Raw genomic sequence first — 19,409 nt, 5'->3', positions numbered from 1 at the left:
AAAAACCTTTACAAATCATTTGTTAAACATGAAAAACAAAGACGTCTAGTAATTGGTGTAAAATGTTATTCTTAAAAGCAATTAAAAATGAGTTACTACACATGAACTAATGTTATTTATTGTTGAACAAATCATTTACAAGTACTGTTGATGTGTTATAAATCATCTACAGATCATTTTTGAATGTTGAACTAGTGTTTTTATAAATAATATATGACTCATTTATAAACATGTATAAATTATTTGTTAATGATTAGTTCATTATAAACTAGGAGTTTATAATGTCTTTGGGGTTGCAGTAATGTATACAAATGATTTGTAGACTTTTAGTAAATGTTTAAAGTCCCAGTTAACCAAAATCAGAGATTTGCTTGAAAACACATTCTATGTGTTAGTGATGCATTGCTGATAACATGTAAAAATGGGATGAACCATGTGTAGTACTGAATTGTGAAGTTAGACCAGTTTTGTGTTTTTGACCAGTTTTGATTTCTGGATTTTCTGGGCGGGCTTAAAACGGTACCGGATGACGTAGAGCGGTGTTCTTAGCATATCCCCGCCCTAACACTATATAAAGCTAGAACGGATTTGAATCTTCGGTTCTCCTGCTCAATCTTGAGTCTAGAATTAGCTAGTTTTAACCAACAGTCTAGAATTAGCTAGTTTTTCTTAGTTAGCAATGCCTATGCATAAACCTAAACGAAAATGCATCCTTCCTGGATGCCAGCAGGAATGGGATGATAAGGTCTCCTTCTTTCACTCCCGAGTAAAGCTGAAATGAGAAGCAAATGGGTAGCATTTTTGAAGAGCCATGGTGTTACAGAGTCTGTCACTGCTAGCGCCCGCCTCTGCAGCAAACATTTCACTCCCGAAAGCTTCTGCAATTATAATATGAGGCTTTTGGGTTTCACGGACTCACGACTGGTCCTGGTGAATTCAGCGGAGCCAACCATCTCCCTCCCCGGCCTCCATTCTCCTCCTGTCAACCATCTCCCTCCCCGGCCTCCATTCTCCTCCTGTCGCATCAACCTTTGGTGCCGACACCGCTGCCTTATGCTTATAGCTAATTAACGTTATAACGTTAGCTAGGTAACGTAAGCAATAGGAAAATACACTGCTACGTTAATCTACAAAATGTGTCTTGACATTTATGTGGTAATGTCAGCTATGATGAATTATATGTAATCTTAGGAGGAATTATAGCTAACATTAGCTATGTAGCTTGTTGCAGATGGGAGTGTGTATATAACCTTAGTCTAGCTAACATAGCTAGCAGCACCGACCAGGCTACCACCCACCAAATAACGTTACGGATGATATATTATGACTATAAGCGTTAACTATACAGAAACTGCCTGCCATATGGGTTCACCGGTAATGGTTCCAGTATATTTGTCCAGCGGGAGACCGGGAGGCGGGAGCGAGGGGGATGGTTAGGTAGACCAGCTGCAGCTGGAGAAAGACGCACCCTCTCCCAGTGAAGCGGTGCTCGGCGGCTACTGGCTGAACATTCCAGTTCTGTTGGATATGTTGCGGGAAAGTTGAAGCCGAGTGCTCGTTATTCTCACACATAACATTGCCAACGAGAGTGGATGAGTCTGTCCCGATTATCAACTCCGGTAGTGTACGCTTTTTCGCGCTATCAGCGCTGTTCAAGCCAGTGACTAAAAGGTACATTTTAAACAACTTTTTCCATTGATCCCAAGGGACGACAGGATCGCCTGGGAGGGATAGGAATGGGTCCGGAGGTGGCAGGGAGAAAATAGGGACAGACTCATACATTCCTCGTTGCCTGTTTTTGTATTTTGCATCTAAGGGCAGTAACACTGGCGCGTTGGTATAGAGTAGCTACAGTTTTACCTGTGTTGTTTGTCAGGAGGTAGGTTAGGAGGAAGCATCTGTGCGTTTGACTCATTAGACAAGTGTAATTTCAACTCCTCTCTGTTTTCACAAAGCTGTGCCTTCCTACCACAAAAGAGACGGCGTGCCAGTGTGACAATATGCAGACCAGAGAACGGTACTATTTGACAGGTTCTTCCCTCCACACCCCCTCCCCACGCAATTGGGTGTGGCTTCGGTGCCTTCAGCAGACACGCCCCCACAGTCTCGGACCAGAGAATGCTGCTGATTTTTAACCGATTTTGAAGCCTTATTTTATATACTTAGCGACATTTTTAATCACTCAGATTTGGCTGGGTGGTTAATGACATGTTTTCCTGTGGTGTGTGAAGCTCATAACAAACATTTGAACTAGGTTAACCTGGACTTTAACAAATCATTTGATAACATGAAAAACTTATAAATAAGGCATTCTTAAAATCATTTACAAATGTTTTACTACATATTACCTAACATTAATTAATGTTGAACATATCATTTACAAGTAATGTTGATAATGTTTTATAAATCATCTACAGATCATTTGTGAATCTTTAACTAGTATATTTACAAATCATTTATGAATCATTTACACATGTTTATAAATGATCTGTTAATGATTAGTTCATTATTAACAAATGTTTTATAAATGCCTTATAACTGATCATTATTATAAAGTGTTACCAAAGCTTGTGTAGTCACTTAACCAAAGCATGATAGATAATTAAATTATGAAATGTGAGTCTATGACAGCAGATTGTTATCTTAGCTCATAACCTTCTATTTAGGGCTGGGCGATATCTCAATAATTCAATTAATGTGTGTTCTGGTTTCTGAATGATATGAAGAATGCCTAAATCGAGATTCTCTGCTGTCACTGTCTCTCAAGTGCCAGCACCAGCAGTTCTCTTAGTGCACATTTCAAAATCTAGGTTTTGTACCCCCCCCCCCCCACACACACACACACACTTTGCTAATCTCTCAAATTATATTTTGTTTTACTGCCTCTCTCTGCCGATCGCTCAGCTGTTTATGGGTGCGTTGACTCAAGTAAGCTTTCTCTCGGCTGCAATGAGCAAAACCTGGCATGGATTTTCAGAGAAGTGGCTATTCTAACACAATGAAAGCAGAATGGATTCATTTGGAGATGTGACATCTCTGTAGCAGTTCTCCATTTCGGCCATTTTCATCAGCCTACCATGTAGTACAGGGGTACTCAAATACAAATTTTAAAAGTACACCATTTCCCCCCCCTAATAATCCAAAGGTCCGTCTTTTAAGAAAACAATTAGAATACAAATCACACACCCTTCCCCCCAACCGGTTCACACACACACCCAACAAAGGTGAATCAAACCATTTCAAGTCCCGTCTCCTCTCCTATCTCCTCGCCTCTTGTCTCCTTCCTCTCCTCCTGTCTCATCTCCTCACCTCCTGTCTTATCTCCTCACCTCCTGTCTTGTCACCTTACCACCTGTATCCTCTCCTCTTGTCTCCTCTCCTCACCTCCTGTATCCTCTCCTCTCCTCCTGTCTTAACTCCTCACCTCCTGTATCCTCTACTCCTGTTCGATTTTATCCCATTGATTTTTCTGGAAAGGTCACTTCAAAATTAAGTTTTGACACAAAACAAAAATTATGTTTTGTTTCATACTGTAGTGACGTTTCAAATTGCCACTACAAGAGCTAGCGTTTCGTGGTATATTAAGCACTTCAGTTTGGTGCTCGTTGGAGGTAGGATGAAGGTATATTTTTCGATCCATTCATCTGAATTGCATATTTTCACTGTCAACTTTTCTTTTGGCCACCTTTGAACATGCCAACTACATTAGAAATAAATGAGGCTAAAACTAACGTCAGGCTAGCTACTAGCTAGCTAACTGCAGACAAAACAAACGTTAGCTGCACTGAGACAGTGGAAGTCAGATAGTTTAAAAGCTCATATGAATGTGAAAGTATGAAGGTGTCTGTTCTACATTTTCCAAAAGTTTTGACAACCATGTTAATCCTCTGTATAATCTGCTTTTTTTTTTTTTTTTTTTAAACATCAGTGTTTCCCCTACCATTGCCTTGGAAGGGGGTCCTGAAAGACCCAAAGAGCAAAAAAAATAGCAGACTTTTAGATTGCTAACTTTTTATTTATTTATTGAAGTCAATGGAATTTAACATAGCGAAAATTAGCATTGCAGCTAGTGGACCATTTCTGACTGGGAGTGAGAGATGAAGAAATGAAAATATTTTCTATTGCCGTAGCTACAGTACAGTAGCTACATAAGTAATGTAACCACAGTTTAGTCTGTCTTCTGATGGCAGATATGTTAACTATGTAGATAACATTAGCTAGGCTATGTGTTGTGGACTAAATGGCACAATTGCATTCAAGATAAATCTTTTTTTTTTGACTAAGCAATGCTTTTGCAATTTCTTTTCAGCTGTTCAGCAATCATACATTTTCTGTAGGAAATGCATTTTTTTGGAACATGTTTTATAAATATTGTTAAGATATTTGCCTAAGTTAAGGTGCACTCATTTCATTACACCTCAGTGTAGAGAAATACACCTATAATAAGAAATGCCTTACTGTGTGCGTCTATGACGTCACTGCCCCATCTCTGCAAACAAAATCGCATCACAATTTGCGAAAAGTGGGACATACGAGGGCACAGACCGCGAATCGTCACGTCTCGTGGCAAAAGAAGTGTCTGACCTCTGGAAGGCCACAACTCCTAGCGGCGGTGAATTCACACCTGAGGAGTTCGCTGCTGCCCTCCAGCATGTAAAACCAGGGAAAGGTCCAGGGCCTGATTCTATCTGCCGGAGCTTATACTCCATGCCGCACCTGCCTTGAAGTCCATGTTAAGAGCGTTCCTCTCTTCCTGCTTGCGCCAACTCAAGATCCCCAAAATCTGAAGAAGAGCCTTAATTGTCACGATCCCTAAGACGAACAAGCCTGAAGGGGACCCCAAGAGTTACCGCCCCATCTCTCTGTTATGTATCCCCTTCAAGATCCTCGAGCGTCTCATCTATGCCTGCGTCGAACCAATCATCGACCGCTGCTCCCACAGGAGCAGGCCGGGTTCCGACGTGGGAGATCGACCGTAGATCAAGTCACTTTGATGACTCAAGACATCGAGGACAGCTTTTCGGCTAAAAAGAAGGCCGGAGATGTCTTTATAGACCTGACGGCTGCCTACGATACCGTATGGCATTGCGGCCTCACCTGCAAGCTGCTCCGCCTGCGGCCGGAAAGGCACATCGTCAGCTTGATCATGGATATTGTCCAAAAGACAGCGAAGCAGGTTGCGACGCCTTAAGAATGGCGTCCCCCAGGGATCAGTCCCGGCCCCCCTCCTTTATAACATCTACACCTACGACATGCCGACCACAGTCTCCAGGAAGTATGCCTATGCAGACGACCTTGCACTGGTTTACTCAGCTGGAGACTGGCAGGCCGTGGAGGAGACACTGAGCCAGGACATGCAGACACTAGCGGCATACCTCCAGAAATGGAGATTGAACTCCATTTCCTTAACAAGGAAGCCAAACGTGAGCTCCAAGTGCACACCGAAGGAACACTCCTGCCATACAGCGCCGAACCAACCTATTTCGGCCTGACATTGGACAGGTCGCTCACGTTCTACCGACATCTCGAGTCACTGCGCAAGAAGTTAACAGCTTGCGTGGCATTGATGAGGCAACTGGTCCGATCAGGCTGGGGTGCCGGTGCTGCGTACGGCAGCCCTAGCCCTGGTCTACTCGACCAGTGAATATTGCGCACCAGTCTGGTGTCGCAGCGCTCACACCCGCCTCATCGACCCGCCTATCAACTAAGCCTCGCGCATTGTAACAGGATGCCTGCGTCTACCTCCTGTGGACAACCTTCCCATCCTCGCAGGCATCCAGCCTTCTGGCCTCCGCCGCACAGGAACCACAGCACGTCTCACCTGCCGGGCCGTGGAGCCTAACCACCTGCTCCACGACAGACTCACTGCAACAGCGGAGCCTCCCCAGCGTCTCAAGTCGAGACACCCTTTTGTGCCTGCTGCATGGGATCTCCTGCAGCAATGCAGAGATCTTAACATCAGCGAGGCAGGATGGGCGGACCCCATCTGGTGTGCGGAGTGGGATGCAGACACCTCCAGACTCCGTGATTTTATCCCGGCCGCCGGTCCTTCCCCTCCCGGGATGGACTTACCCAGACCGGCGTGGGTGAGGCTTAATCGCCTACGGACCGGCGTCGGACGCTCATCGATGCACTGGGCTTGGTATCCTGTGCGGCGTGCGAGTGTGGCGCGGTTTGTGTGGAGGAACAAACCGCAGACCATGTCATCCAGGACTGTCCGACATACCGAACGGAATGCATGGCCTGACGGTTTTGGATGACGAAACGGTGACATGGCTCCTGGATGTGCACCGGGATATAAAGCCCGGGTGACCCCTCACCCAGGCTCGGGGTGGTAAAAGGATAGCCCCTCGGCCACGAGCCTGGGGAGGAGAGGAGGACACAACACCTAACCCGCACGAAGAAGAAGAAGGGGTGACAACATCAGCTGAGCAGCTGACTGGCCAGCTGATGCTGGCAGCCACAGAGCAACGACCTCACAAAGACCTTCCAACATTAATTGAAGCTTCCTGTCCCCTTCTAATTGCGAGGGCTCTTATAAATGCATCTCCCTGTCCCATTTAATTATGCTGTTATGGGTGACGTTAAAATTCATGGATAATGTGTATAGGCTGTCTACTTCCCCTGCTATCTGCTTGATGGTGGCTTTTACTGGGAAGGGGATGCTGGGTGGCTGGCTGGCTGGGACCCTTAGACACATGGGGAATGGAGGCCTTTATTGCTTAAAGGCTGCTGTAAGTCAGGGCCTATTAGTATCGGTGTGATGACATCACTCACATCAGACCTTGAGTTATGCCATTGTGGTCCTAGACTGGACTCAAGGAGAGGGAAAAACTGGAGCTGGAGGATAAATTAATGAAGCCTGTCCTCTGCTGAAAGCCCTATTGAACAGCACTTCTCTCATCGGCCTCTTCTCTCTGAACTCAATGGGTTTAAGACATTTTGTGGAGCCCAGATGGCAGAAATATTAAAGCAAACAAGCTATGAGGGTGGGACATATGTTTAGAGGAATTTGATTGGAACATTGACAAGTGGACGGGTTTTAAGAATTTAAGATTCGATAGAATGATAGCGTTGATTGACGGGTGGTTGTCGTGGGATTATTGGCCTAAAATCTAAGGTACCTGATGTCGTCATTGCACGTGACCTACCGTTTTCCAGGAAGAAAGAAATTATATACTTTGATATAAGATTACAACAAAAGTAGAATTTTGTAATTTTTTTGGCATACAGTATATAGTTGAATGGGTGAACACTATGACCAATTATGTGAACCAAAATGGGACAGAATGCTTTTTTCATTTCAGTGCGACTTTAAGGATGATTGCAAGGTTATGAAGACATGGCAATCTAATTCGACATGAGGACTTAAGTGGTGGTTCAGAGTGATTGAAAAGTGTGTGTGTGTGTGGGAGGGGGGGGGCAGGAATGAATTTGAGTAGCCTGAGCTGTTAAAAAACTGTAATTTACCACCACCTTTCTCTCGTATTCAAAGATATCACTTTCAATCAACTCGTTTTTCATCTCAGCCTTTGGACAGAAACCCACTTCAGTTCCCTTTTCAAGGCAGCAGATATCAACCCAGTTCATCTGCAGTTCATCTTTGTCCATACTTCTGAACATATCGTATATTTAATCTAGAGTATGGGGAGGCGCTGCCGTTAACGCCATGTACCCGCGGTTCTGCATACAGATCAGACAGGCACTCTGACGCACCACGCAGCTCTGCTATCTCCTCTGGCTGAGGTGCCAGAGAGGGAGAGGGGGTGGGTGGGAGACAGGAGGTGGCGAGAACAAGAAAGAGAGAAGATAGCGATGCTTATTGCCGAGCTGAATGGGCAGCTCCGAGGTGAGGAATCCATTGAAGTCCCACACGCTGCGTGCATTACAGCATGGGGCTGGCTGGCACGCGTGTGAAGGAACAAACATTGTGGAAAGCCATTCTTCAGCGTCTCTCAAGGAAGCTACAGAGATAAAAAGATGAAAAAAAGTCTTCAGAGAAGCCAGAAGAGCAGATTATCTCCAGTGTGACACACTGTCCAGCCTCACCATACTACTGTATGTTTCTGGAGTGAAATGTACAGTAAAGACCTAGAGGGTGGATGTGGGTGAAATTGTGATGTTCTGTGCTGACGACATAGGCTTGCATAGTCAGACCTATCTACCACACTCCCTTAACACTGTGCCAGCACTGGAGAAAGGTCTGACTGGACTCATTACCATCCAAGGATAGGGGGAAAAAACATTGTATTTCTTTAAGCCAATCACAATCGACTGTTTAACTGTTAATTGTATTATTTTATGCATTGTAAGGCGACCGTTTTAAAAGGTAATAAATGTCAGTGTATTATCTTTCTGAGTAGACTGGACGATTCAGCTTACTTTTAGTAAATCTAATTGGAGAATTATCACCAGACATGTTTGTAAAGGTCCAAATATCGCAATGTATTGCTTTAATGTATCATATTTATAATAATTTGACATTGCGAACAATGTGTTTCAACAGCCTTCTTGTGTGAATCTTAATTTAATTCATCTAATGTCTCCTGCGATTACACCTGCATCTGCACCAAGAAGGGCTGACCAGCGGTGTACACTGGGCAACTAATTGTTGAATGTATTATTATTATTATTATTATTATTAGTAGTAGTAGTAGTAGTAGTAGTATTTAAAATCGTCTTCGGCGGGTTGTTTTACATAGTCTGGCCACTGATTGGCCAACCACATGAATCGGCGCCACTGACTGGGCAGTAATATACAAATGACAAGGCTTATCCCCAAAACCTACATCCATTGAGTCAGACAACTGACGCCACGACGGACAACGCCAAAACAATAATTATTTAATGTCCCAATATGCAGGACACTGTTGATCTCCAAAATTATTAAACTGTGATGCAAACAGGAACATGTCTTTACAGTGCATCATCATTTGTTGTAAACACTATGAAAGACAATTCAGTTTCAAAATTCCAGCATTGTGCGTCAAAATACTAAAATTAGTGTGCATTCAGTGGCTACAGTATAAGACTGAAGGCTGCTATCTAAAATTGTAAATGTTGTAATGAATGTTTGGTAATAAACAGTTCACCAACAGTTTAACTATGAAATGAAAGCACCAGCTTATTAAAATGCAACTCCTGTGGAAGAATGATTTCTAGTTTTAATTAGTGAAATTGTAATACTCAGTAATCCCAGTGCTCCAAGCACCACGGCCTCTAAAATTAGAAACACAAAAAGTAAAATACATCCAGCAGTAACCATATTAATGCAAAATAATGTATTTAAGAAAGATAACATCTGTGTTCAACAAAGACTGTGGACCAGAACGTCACCATAATGGAGAGCCATTCGTTGTTGAGGAAACCTGCCCCTTATCTCCTCAATTCAGGGCCGTGGTTATTGCCTGGCTAATTAAAATGTTGCACCGGTATCTCGTACAGGAAATAACCTCACGGGTATGGGCAGTGTGTGGCACAGAGCTCCAACTTCACTTTCCTGCGCTCTCAGTTTCTCAGTGGTGTGAATGCATAGCATAGCAGGCCCGGCCTAGCCTCCAGAACACTCATATGGCTCCCAAATTACAATTTACCAGCCCACCAGCAGTCTAGCCTGGCAGCCAGACTTCCTCGCAAAAAAAAAAGTTTTTGCCACACAGTCTGGACTGCCGCCCAGAACGAATTGAGTTTTCCCAGAAAATGGGGCACCAATCAGAGACTGCATTTTAACTGCTGTTCCGCCCCCAGTCCCTGATTGGTTCCCGTAGATGATGACGCAAAATTCAGGAGGCCACTAGTAGAACGAAGCAGGAAGTTAGAAGAATAAACAGCCATGTGTGCAGTATTTGCAGAAAATGAGTCAATTAACAACATGTAAAGAAGAACAAGTACAGTATGCACTAGCGGAGTTTCTCAGTGGAAAAGACGTTTTTGCCGTCCTTCCGACTGGATTTGGAAAAAGTTTGATCTATGTTTTGTTACGCTGATTGGCTGAATGAGTTTGTCTGTCAAGGCAAGAACACCCACCCACTCAAATCATTATGAGCAGCTGAAAGTCCAGACTGTATCGCAAACTTGTTGCGAGGAAGTCTGGTTTCCAGGCTACCAGCAGTCTGTATGACTATGTTGGTGAAAAGCAATAGGCTTGGACAAGGGGAGTGGAAAAGGCAAGGGAGAACTAGGCGAGGGAGCACGGAGAGAGTAGAGAAACTATTTACAGAGAATGAGAGAGCGGGAGGAGAAAGAGGTAGAAGCTACAGTAAGAGAGTCGAGGTGGAGGAGGTGGAGAGACCTTTCCATTGGCACTTTGGACCACAATGTGCTGATTTGTTTTTCCATTACCATTTTTCTGCGCCAGCCCGCGCCCGACCCGTGCTTGACCCGCACTGAAAAAATCTACTGTGCCTTCCTCCGGGCCCGCTCAGGATCTGAATCAGACAGACTTACCTCCACCCTGCTGTCTAGACTCAGCCGAAGGAGACAAGCGCCATTAACTCCAACGACTTCTCACACTCCAACCGCAAGGCATGGAGCATCCTTAACAACCTCACTGTTAGGTCTAGACACTCCCCCCGTCACTTGCAAATAAAATCGCATCACAATTTGTGAAAAGTGGGACATACAAGGGCAAAGACCGTGAATCGTCACGTCTCGTGGCAAAAGAAGTGTGTGACCTCTGAAAGGCCACAACTCCTAGCGGCGGTGAATTCACACCGGAGGAGTTCGCTGCTGCCCTCCAGCATGTAAAGCCAGGGAAAGCCCGGCCTGATTCTATCTGCCCGGAGCTTATGCTCCATGCCGCGCCTGCCTTGAAGTCCTGGTTAAGAGCGTTCCTCTCTTCCTGCTTGCACCAACTCAAGATCCCCTGCCTGGCGGAGGCATACAAACTACATTGAGCCGCTTTAAGCATAAGCGCGGTCAAGAAGCCCAGAAACATGCCCAGTCAATGTCAGCATTCGTTACAAGAAACATTACTGAGGCAGATCAGTAATGAGAGGTGAAAATGTCAAAAAAATGAATATATGTAAATATGTTAAAGGGCAATGCTCGTTTTTGACAACCTGGACCTTAGTTACGACATATTATAAGAAGTTTGACTCACCGAGATCACTTTGGTGTTGTTCGGAGGCCTGTAGAAGAAATTTGCGATTCCTCAACGCGAGGCATTGTTGTTGTTTTCAAATACGGGGTCTTTAGCCTCTGTAATATGATCTTTACACGCCTTTCCCCACTTGCCCCAGCACGCATGCGCACAGGCCAGCGCGCAGACTGGCTATTCTCCGGCTCACATTCTCTGCGCTACGATCGGATTGTTGCTGACAAATGACGACGACAATATTCTCGGCACCAACAACGATCGTAGCGCAGAGAATGTGAGCCGGAGAATAGCCAATCTGTGCGCTGGCCTGTGCGCATGCGTGCTGGGGCAAGTGGGGAAAGGCGTGTAAAGATCATATTACAGAGGCTAAAGACCCCGTATTTGAAAACAACAACAATGCCTCGCGTTGAGGAATCGCAACTGTCGATTCATTCAATCTGATTGATGAAAACAACCGTTTAGCGGCCGAAAATGGATTTTGAGAAACTGCATTCCCGTTGCCCCGATCTCCGTCATTACATGGATATACTGGCTCGCGCTGGATTTTAAATTTCTTCTACAGGCCTCCGAACTACACCAAAGTGATCTCGGTGAGTCAAACTTCTTATAATATGTCGTAAATAAGGTCCAGGTTGTCAAAAACGAGCATTGCCCTTTAAGTGAAAGAAAATGTAGCCTAACCTTTAAATACATGTGCTTAATATATATATATATAAACCCTTTTGTGTTTTCAATTAGGCTATATAATGTAGGAATGTTCATAGCATTTCAATTTCAACAAAGGTAGGCCTATAAGATTTTGAACACCTAATTGTAGTTTGTACTGTAAGTGGTTGACTAGTGGTGATTTTAGGTTTCTTGTACACTACACTTGTACACAATAAGGGAAAATTTCCCTTATTTTCAAATCTCAATGTTGACAGGTATGGACTAGTCTTGTGAAGTAGAGTTATTAGAATTACGAGCCAGGCTAGTCGACCCCTGTAACACAGTGAGGCTTAATCGCCTCTGGACCGGCATTGGACGCTTCCGCTCATCAATGCACAGATGGGGCTTGGTATCTTGTGCGGCGTGCGAGTGTGGTGCTGAGGAACAAACCGCAGACCACGTCATCCGGGACTGTCCGATATATCGGACACCCAACGGAATGCACGGCCTGACAGTTGTTGATGACGAAATGGTGACATGGCTCCTGTAGGTGTGCCCGGATATATAGCCCCTATATACTGTATGACCCCTCACCCAGGCTCAGGGTGGTAAAAGGATAAGCCCTCGGCCCTGAGCCTAGGGGGGAGAGGATAAGATCTAACCCGCACGAAGAAGAAGGTAAACCAACAATAGAGACATTCATTTGGACTGTCCTCCAGGGTTTACCGTGCAGCAAAAGTAACAAAAAAGACCTTCAGACATTCCAGAGGACATTGCGGATCTATACTGTAGCTCCAGTCTACATCAAGTACAACAGCGCACGAGACATCAATTATCATTATCTGTCATCACCCCTGCATTCTGACTCCTCCCCTACAAACAAAGAGCTCCTACCAACCTCATACCATAGCTTATAATTTAGATAGGATATTATTGTGTTGTTGTGTTTATTATTTTGGTTATAGTAAAGTTGAGTTTATTATTGTTCCCCTGCCTCATTAGTTACTGTCCATTTTAATTGTTAAGGCCATAGAGGGCCGCTGGGTGATGGAGGCCAGCTCCTTAGAGTTAGATCAGATAAATAGGACTCTACAGCCAGGAGAATCTGAGAAGAACTTAATCACATTGCATCAATAGTTATGTATTGTTTCTGACATATAAATGTAGAAAGTTTGCCTTGGGGTTGTAGTGATGGTGTGTTGTGACTGACACACTCACCATCATTGAGGTCCTGGAGCAGGTTTTCTTGGCCAGAGAAGTCCAGTTTGACTTTGATGTTGACACTGAGTGTCAGTGACTGGCCAGGCTTCAGAGGCAGGTGAGACAGAGGCTCCTCCAGGTCCCAGCTAAGGAACTCTCCGAACAGCTTCTCTACAAAGACAAAAGTCAGAAGACAGACAATAAACTAATGCAGAGAGGAGACAAACATACAGACAGACAGAGGGAGAGAAAATGAAGAAGAGCACACTATAACTCCCAGGAAACATCTCTCTGAGGAGCAAATCCTTACCCAAAGAGAGAGGCAAGGAAGGTGCCGTACTGAGGTCTAAAACTATTATTGACAGGGTGCTGTGGGAATCAGCAAACACTTATTTCACCTCAATAACAACACAACAAACATTGAGTAAGAAATCTTGGTGTTTTCTCAAACTGAACTGTTCACAAAATGAAACCCATGCCTGTTGAAACTCGTCAAGTACGGATGTGCAGTGAAAGGGCCAAAAGGACAACAAATATTTTCATGATTTCAGGACATCATTACATACAGTAGGTTCATCCTACTGATATAATTTGCTCTGCTGTGTAGTGCGTACACAAAACACCAGTCTGACATAGATTAATTTAGACTGTACAAAAACACACTTTGGGAAGGGGCCTAGACTTCATTTACAACTCTGAGACGGATGACCCAGCTGCAGGGACATTTGTCAAGTACATTTTCACATATGAGGAATATGGCTCGGCGGATGGTACACAAAGGACTTCACCACAGGAAGAAAGAAGCACAATAAGACAGTAATGGTTATATATACATTAAATAAAAGGCTTATGTGTTATAAATAAAACTTAAAATGTACAGAGGTTTAAAAATATACACAGGGTCTCTGGCTTTAACAGGCGTGTGTCTAGAGTAAAGGGATCTCGCGGCGCATCAAGCTGTAGCATGCTAGCCGGTGCTTCTCAGGACTAGAAGGTGCAGAATGACAACACTTCAATGTCAATATATCTTAATCAGGGCATAAGAACAAAGGCAGAGGTAACACTATATAGTATGAGTATATATGTTTCAATAATCACCTAGCAGGTGAGTAAAATTGAATTCCACCAATAGCTGTCTAGGGCATCCAATAAAAGTAATTATCATAGCATCTCATTATATGCATACATTAAACAAATATAATTTTAATCAATAATAATAATAATAATAATAAAACTATTTGTATAGCACCTTTCATACAAATAAATGCAGCTCAAAGTGCTTTACAACAGAGAATTTGTAGAGTGCACATAAAAATATGAACATGAACATGACATAAAATGAACAAAAATCTTGGAAAATAAGATGGAAGATAAAACACAATAAAAAGACGATAAAGATAAGAAATCAAGTAAAATACAGCATTTTAAAAAGCTTACATATAGAATATCCCAAAGCACCAAAATCCCACAAATTTGTATGGCACTTCTGGTGTCATAAAACCCAATTTTAGAGATGTGTAATTAGAGTCTGTGCTATGCCCTTGTGAACCGTACTGCACACGGAGGTACACAGTGACTCTTCGTTGACCAACACCCACTTCACACATTTGTATAATTCATAGTGATTCTTAGTACCTTCAAGATAACACCCGTCGGCATATCTCCAGGTTTCTGCAAAACCAAGGATAAAAATTGTGGGTAAGGATCCAATCCTCATACCACTAGACCAGACTTCCCTAATACACAAATAGCAATCAAGTGAGTTAACAATTTGCATTTTTATAAACTGATTCCAAATAATTGTTATATCATTAATTATTTGTAGGGCTGTCAAATGATAAAAATCGAATCGATCTAACTTCCCTCGGTTCTGTAGAAAAAGGGTTATTGAATCAATATTTTTATGACACACATCATTGTATTCTGTATAGTAAAGTTGGTTGGTCATCCCTAGCAGCTCGGCGTGACCATCACTGGTATCTGTATAGGCAGTTATCGGTAGACTTCCCCCTTATATTGCCGCCCTACTGGACTGGAACGTTCCTTCCTATCAGACTCGTTCCAGTAACTGGCTTGTTTTTAAGGTCCCTCGAGCTCATACAGAGCGTGGCAGGACAGCGTTCTGGTATGCTGCTCCAAAGTCTTGGAATGACATTCAGACTCGGTTGAAGATGGAGGTTCTCCCTTCAATCAGAGTTTAAAAACATGATCTCTGTCTTTGGTGATTCGAGTTGTAATTGTTTTATTTGATGTGTGATGTGATGCTTATTTGATGTGTGCACTGTTCACTCGGTGATGCTGTAAATGCACCTCAGTGTCCTTTCGAGTTTAAATAAAGGTTTGAATTCATTAATTAATTAATTGCATGATCTGTAATTAATTAATCACAATAAATCAAATTTTTTTGCTGACAAAAGTCCCCAAATGAAGATATTTCAATTCAAATACATTACATTATTGTGGCTTTGTGATTGTGATTACTGACCGCTGTCCAGTGATCCCCAGTCAGAGCAATGTATTAGGCCCGGTAATTCCCTTCTCGTCGTCTTTTCCATGTCATACAGTTGGTGGATTTTTGTAACTACAGTGCCTCTTGAAGGTGGCTTGTAAGTTGCTTCAGAGGAAGACATTTTAAATGCCTCCATTAAGCCCTTGTCCTCTACCATTGAAATTGGCCTGCACTCCTAATGCTGACTCCAAAGAGCTCTCTGTTCTCGGTCCTCCTGGACCTGAGTGCAGCCTTTGATACTGTAGATCATGCAATCCTCATCAAAAGACTTGAGAAGTGGGTTGGCCTCTCTGTTTCAGTCCTAAATTGGTTTAGGACCTATCTAACTGGTCGTGATTTCTTTGTTGCCCTCGGTGACCACAGCTCAGAAAAGTTTCATATGACCTACAGTATGGTGTGCCTCAAGGATCTATCCTAGGATCTCTACTCTTCAGCCTGTACATGCTGCCCCTTGGCAGTGTCATCAGGAGGCACAACATTTGGTACCATAGCTATGCAGATGATACCCAACTCTATATTTCTGTAACATCCAGTAATTACAGCTCAATTGACTGCCTTGTTAAGTGTATTACGGATATAAATGTATGGTTGTCACATAATTTCCTCCAACTAAACCAAGACAACACAGAATTACTGATCATTGGTGAAAAAGCTGAAATAGAGAAACTATCTGAACATTTAAACACTGGGAATTGACACCAAATGCCAGGCTAAAAAACCTAGGTGTCATACTTGACTCATCTTAATTTCAAAACCCACATCAAGATTAATATTCTTTAATTACCAAGACATCTTTTTACCACTTAAGAGACATTTCCAAGGTGCAACCGTTTCTCTCTCAGGCTGACTGCAAGACTAATGCATACTTTCATCACAAGCAGGCTGCACTCCTGCAATGCTCTACTGTCTGGCCTACCAAAGAAAGCAATCTCTAAACTACAAATGATACAGAATGCTGCAGCACGAGTCCTCACTAAGACTAGACGGAGGGCACACATCACATCAGTCTTACAATCACTACACTGGTTACCTGTCAACACCTGACAGGTATTTATTCCATTCCTACTTTTCCTGATGTTTTAGGTTTTTGCCATGGTATCGTTTCAGTATCAGGATCGAGATACTTTTAGCAGGTACCGTATCAAATTTATAATTTTGGTATTGTGACAACACTAGTCAGAAGAAGCAGCAAACATGTCTGACGACAATGAGAAGATTCATGCTGCACCTCCACAATTCAAATCGCACATCTGGTAGAAATTCGTCTTTCATAACTCGCCAGGTTAAAAAAAAAATTGCACCTTTCCCTTCCTCCTGTAATGCATAGAAGTCAGCAAACCCCAAAAACAGCTTTGATGAGAAGAAAAAAAAAGGGCATATCACTCCCTGATGAATCGGTCAGTGATCTGCCTTCTGTTAAGGTTGACAGAATCAATCATGTCATGTAAGCAGCAGTGTCACACATCAGAAACCAAGCAAGACACTCCAGATGTACATTTCTCTCACTCTGAGAGGAGGGAAAAGGCCTTGGCTTTATCAGAAGAAGCTGTCAATCTGTGTGTGTCCCCCCAAAAAAAACATATTTGAACAGTCCACAATTCGGCAGGCCAACAAGATTCAGTCTGATCCATCTCATGTGTTGAACTCTGAGTATGAGCTGCTGAACTCAGATAGGAGACAGGGTCCCCATGTGTAAGCTTAATAGATATAAGCACTCGTTTGTTCCTCTATCAATTAAGTTGATGAATGAGCTCCCCTCGGGGGTCAGACATAACGGGCTGCACTGATATAAGTGTATAAGGTGGTGGGTAGTGGTATCATCTTATGTACTGTAGATATTTGCTTTTGTTTACTGCATTGTACTGGGTTGTGTATTTATAGTATTCCACTGTACTGCACTTGCACTGTGTTGTTGCACCGAGACGAATGACTAACTACCTGTAACTACCTCAGTCAGTTTATGTCACATGTACTGTTTTTTTTGTATATTGTATGTTGTCTTTTGTATTCTTGTACTGCAGCTTTTAGCCTTTTTGACTTGATGACAAATTTCTCCTTAGGGAGACAAATAAAGCCGAACCTTGAACCAATATTCAAGCCACTCGTATACCTACCTGGTCTGATAGACCTTATTTCTCATAAACTCCTGTTGAGAGTCTAAATAATTGATCCACAAGCCAGATGTATTATTGTATCAAATGGAGCTGGTTGCAAATTGTTCCTCTGGCCATTCACTCATAATTATCGAGTAGATTAAGCAGTTGGGGCGATACACACTACTGCCCTCTGTTGACTGAAGGTGGAACTACAGCTCCTCCGCGACGCTCCAATGGCACTTGTATCCTCCCACACCCAGTGCCTCTCTCACATAGGGGTTGGTTGTGAACGTACACTACCAGGAAGAATAATGTTGTTTGCTTAGCACAGATGTCTCCCCTATTGTGAGACTCACATCTTTTATTCATCCATGTCTCCTGGTGAACGCTGAGGGCCAGGCCGTGCTGGGAGCCAGGACAAACACAGGGGGCTGGAGAGGCTCACACAATATAGAGTTGCCAAGACGACCTACGGATGATTGGAGGGGAGGGTGCACTGTGCAGGGTCAGGGCAGGATAAGACCGTGGCTGGCTGGGGCCTGGAACATGACCCCTTCTGTTAAATTAACTCAGACCTGCATATGGATTAGGCCTGGAGCAGAGGACATGTCCCTTCTGTTAAATCAACCAGCCTGGACAATAATTTACTATCCGCCTTTCTTGGTGAAGCTCACTATCATCTATATGTTACGGCTCTGACTAAAAAGAAACCTTCTCCATAACATTCCTCAACTACTGTATCTGGAAATAAAAGACACTCATCTGTGAAAAAGCCATTCAATCATGGAAAAAGCCATTCAATCATGGACGACTAGAGGTACATTGTGATGAATATACTGTAGAAAAGTACACATAATTCATACACGATCCTCCGAAAGGTCCTTGCTGACAATACATTTCAGATCGATTGCTAAACACGGCCAGCGACCATGATGAGTGTATTGGCATTCATTTAACAAATGGCAACGCAAACACTTGATGCACCCTTAGAACATGATCTTACGCATGCAGGCAAAGAAGTTTCACTGTCCACGCGGATTCTTGCGTTTTTGGTAGTTTATTCCACGAGATCAGGCAAACAACTGACTGACTATGACTGACTAGTAAAAACCGTCTGTCCACCAGGTGCACACCCTAGCCCAATTACCAGCCTACTTATATACGGATAACCAGACTATCTATGTGAGATGTGCCCCCTAGTGCCCCAAAATAATACACAACATATAGAAAACAATAACTACTGATAAGGATAACCAAATGCATAATCAAAGACAATAAACCAAACTAATAATAATAAAACAGTGAAATGGATTCTACACTCCGGCCCCTAATTGTGCAATGTTGTAATTGTGCACACAATAAAAAAATAAAAAAATAAAAAAAAAACATTTCAAAAGAAGCTATTTAACACAAGACCAGATTTGCCTCTCTTGCATCAAAGGCAGATATTCAGAAATCCATTGTGTCCAGGTCAGCGATATACTGCGCCTGCTTCCACCTCCTTCTGACGTAGAGATCATTTTTATCGAACAGTCCAGGAGGTAACACTGGCTTTCCTTTCAACAGAAGGATGTGGTTAGGAGTGAGGGCCTCAAGATCGTTTGGCTGGTCTGAAATGGTGGTGACGGGTCTGCTATTCAAGATTTACCTCACAGAGGACTGTTTGCAAACCTTCATTATCAAGGATCTGTTGATGCATTACAGAATCTCTTTTCTCACCATGCGTATAAGGCGTTCCCACACCCCACCATGGTGAGAGGCCGCAGGAGGATTGAAATTCCATGTCCCTCCCTCTTGCAGTAGAGCACCATTAAAGTTGTAATGTCATTTTGTCTTTGCATGACCATGCCCCACAGAA

At 43.2% G+C, this 19,409-nt stretch overlaps 1 protein-coding gene across 1 annotated transcript in view; it reads right to left on the bottom strand.

Moving 5' to 3' along the window:
* The window catches only part of trappc9 (trafficking protein particle complex subunit 9), a 247,302-nt gene that overhangs the window by 157,425 nt on the left and 70,468 nt on the right, over positions 1 to 19,409 (bottom strand). The window contains exon 16 of the mRNA XM_084455432.1: positions 12,965 to 13,117. Coding sequence (XP_084311558.1) covers positions 12,965 to 13,117 — 153 coding nt within the window. The remainder of the gene's footprint in view (positions 1 to 12,964; positions 13,118 to 19,409) is intronic.

Source organism: Borostomias antarcticus (assembly GCF_949987555.1).
Source record: "Borostomias antarcticus genome assembly, chromosome: 21".
Lineage (NCBI taxonomy): Eukaryota > Metazoa > Chordata > Actinopteri > Stomiiformes > Stomiidae > Borostomias > Borostomias antarcticus.
This window is presented reverse-complemented; position numbering and strand designations above follow the sequence as displayed.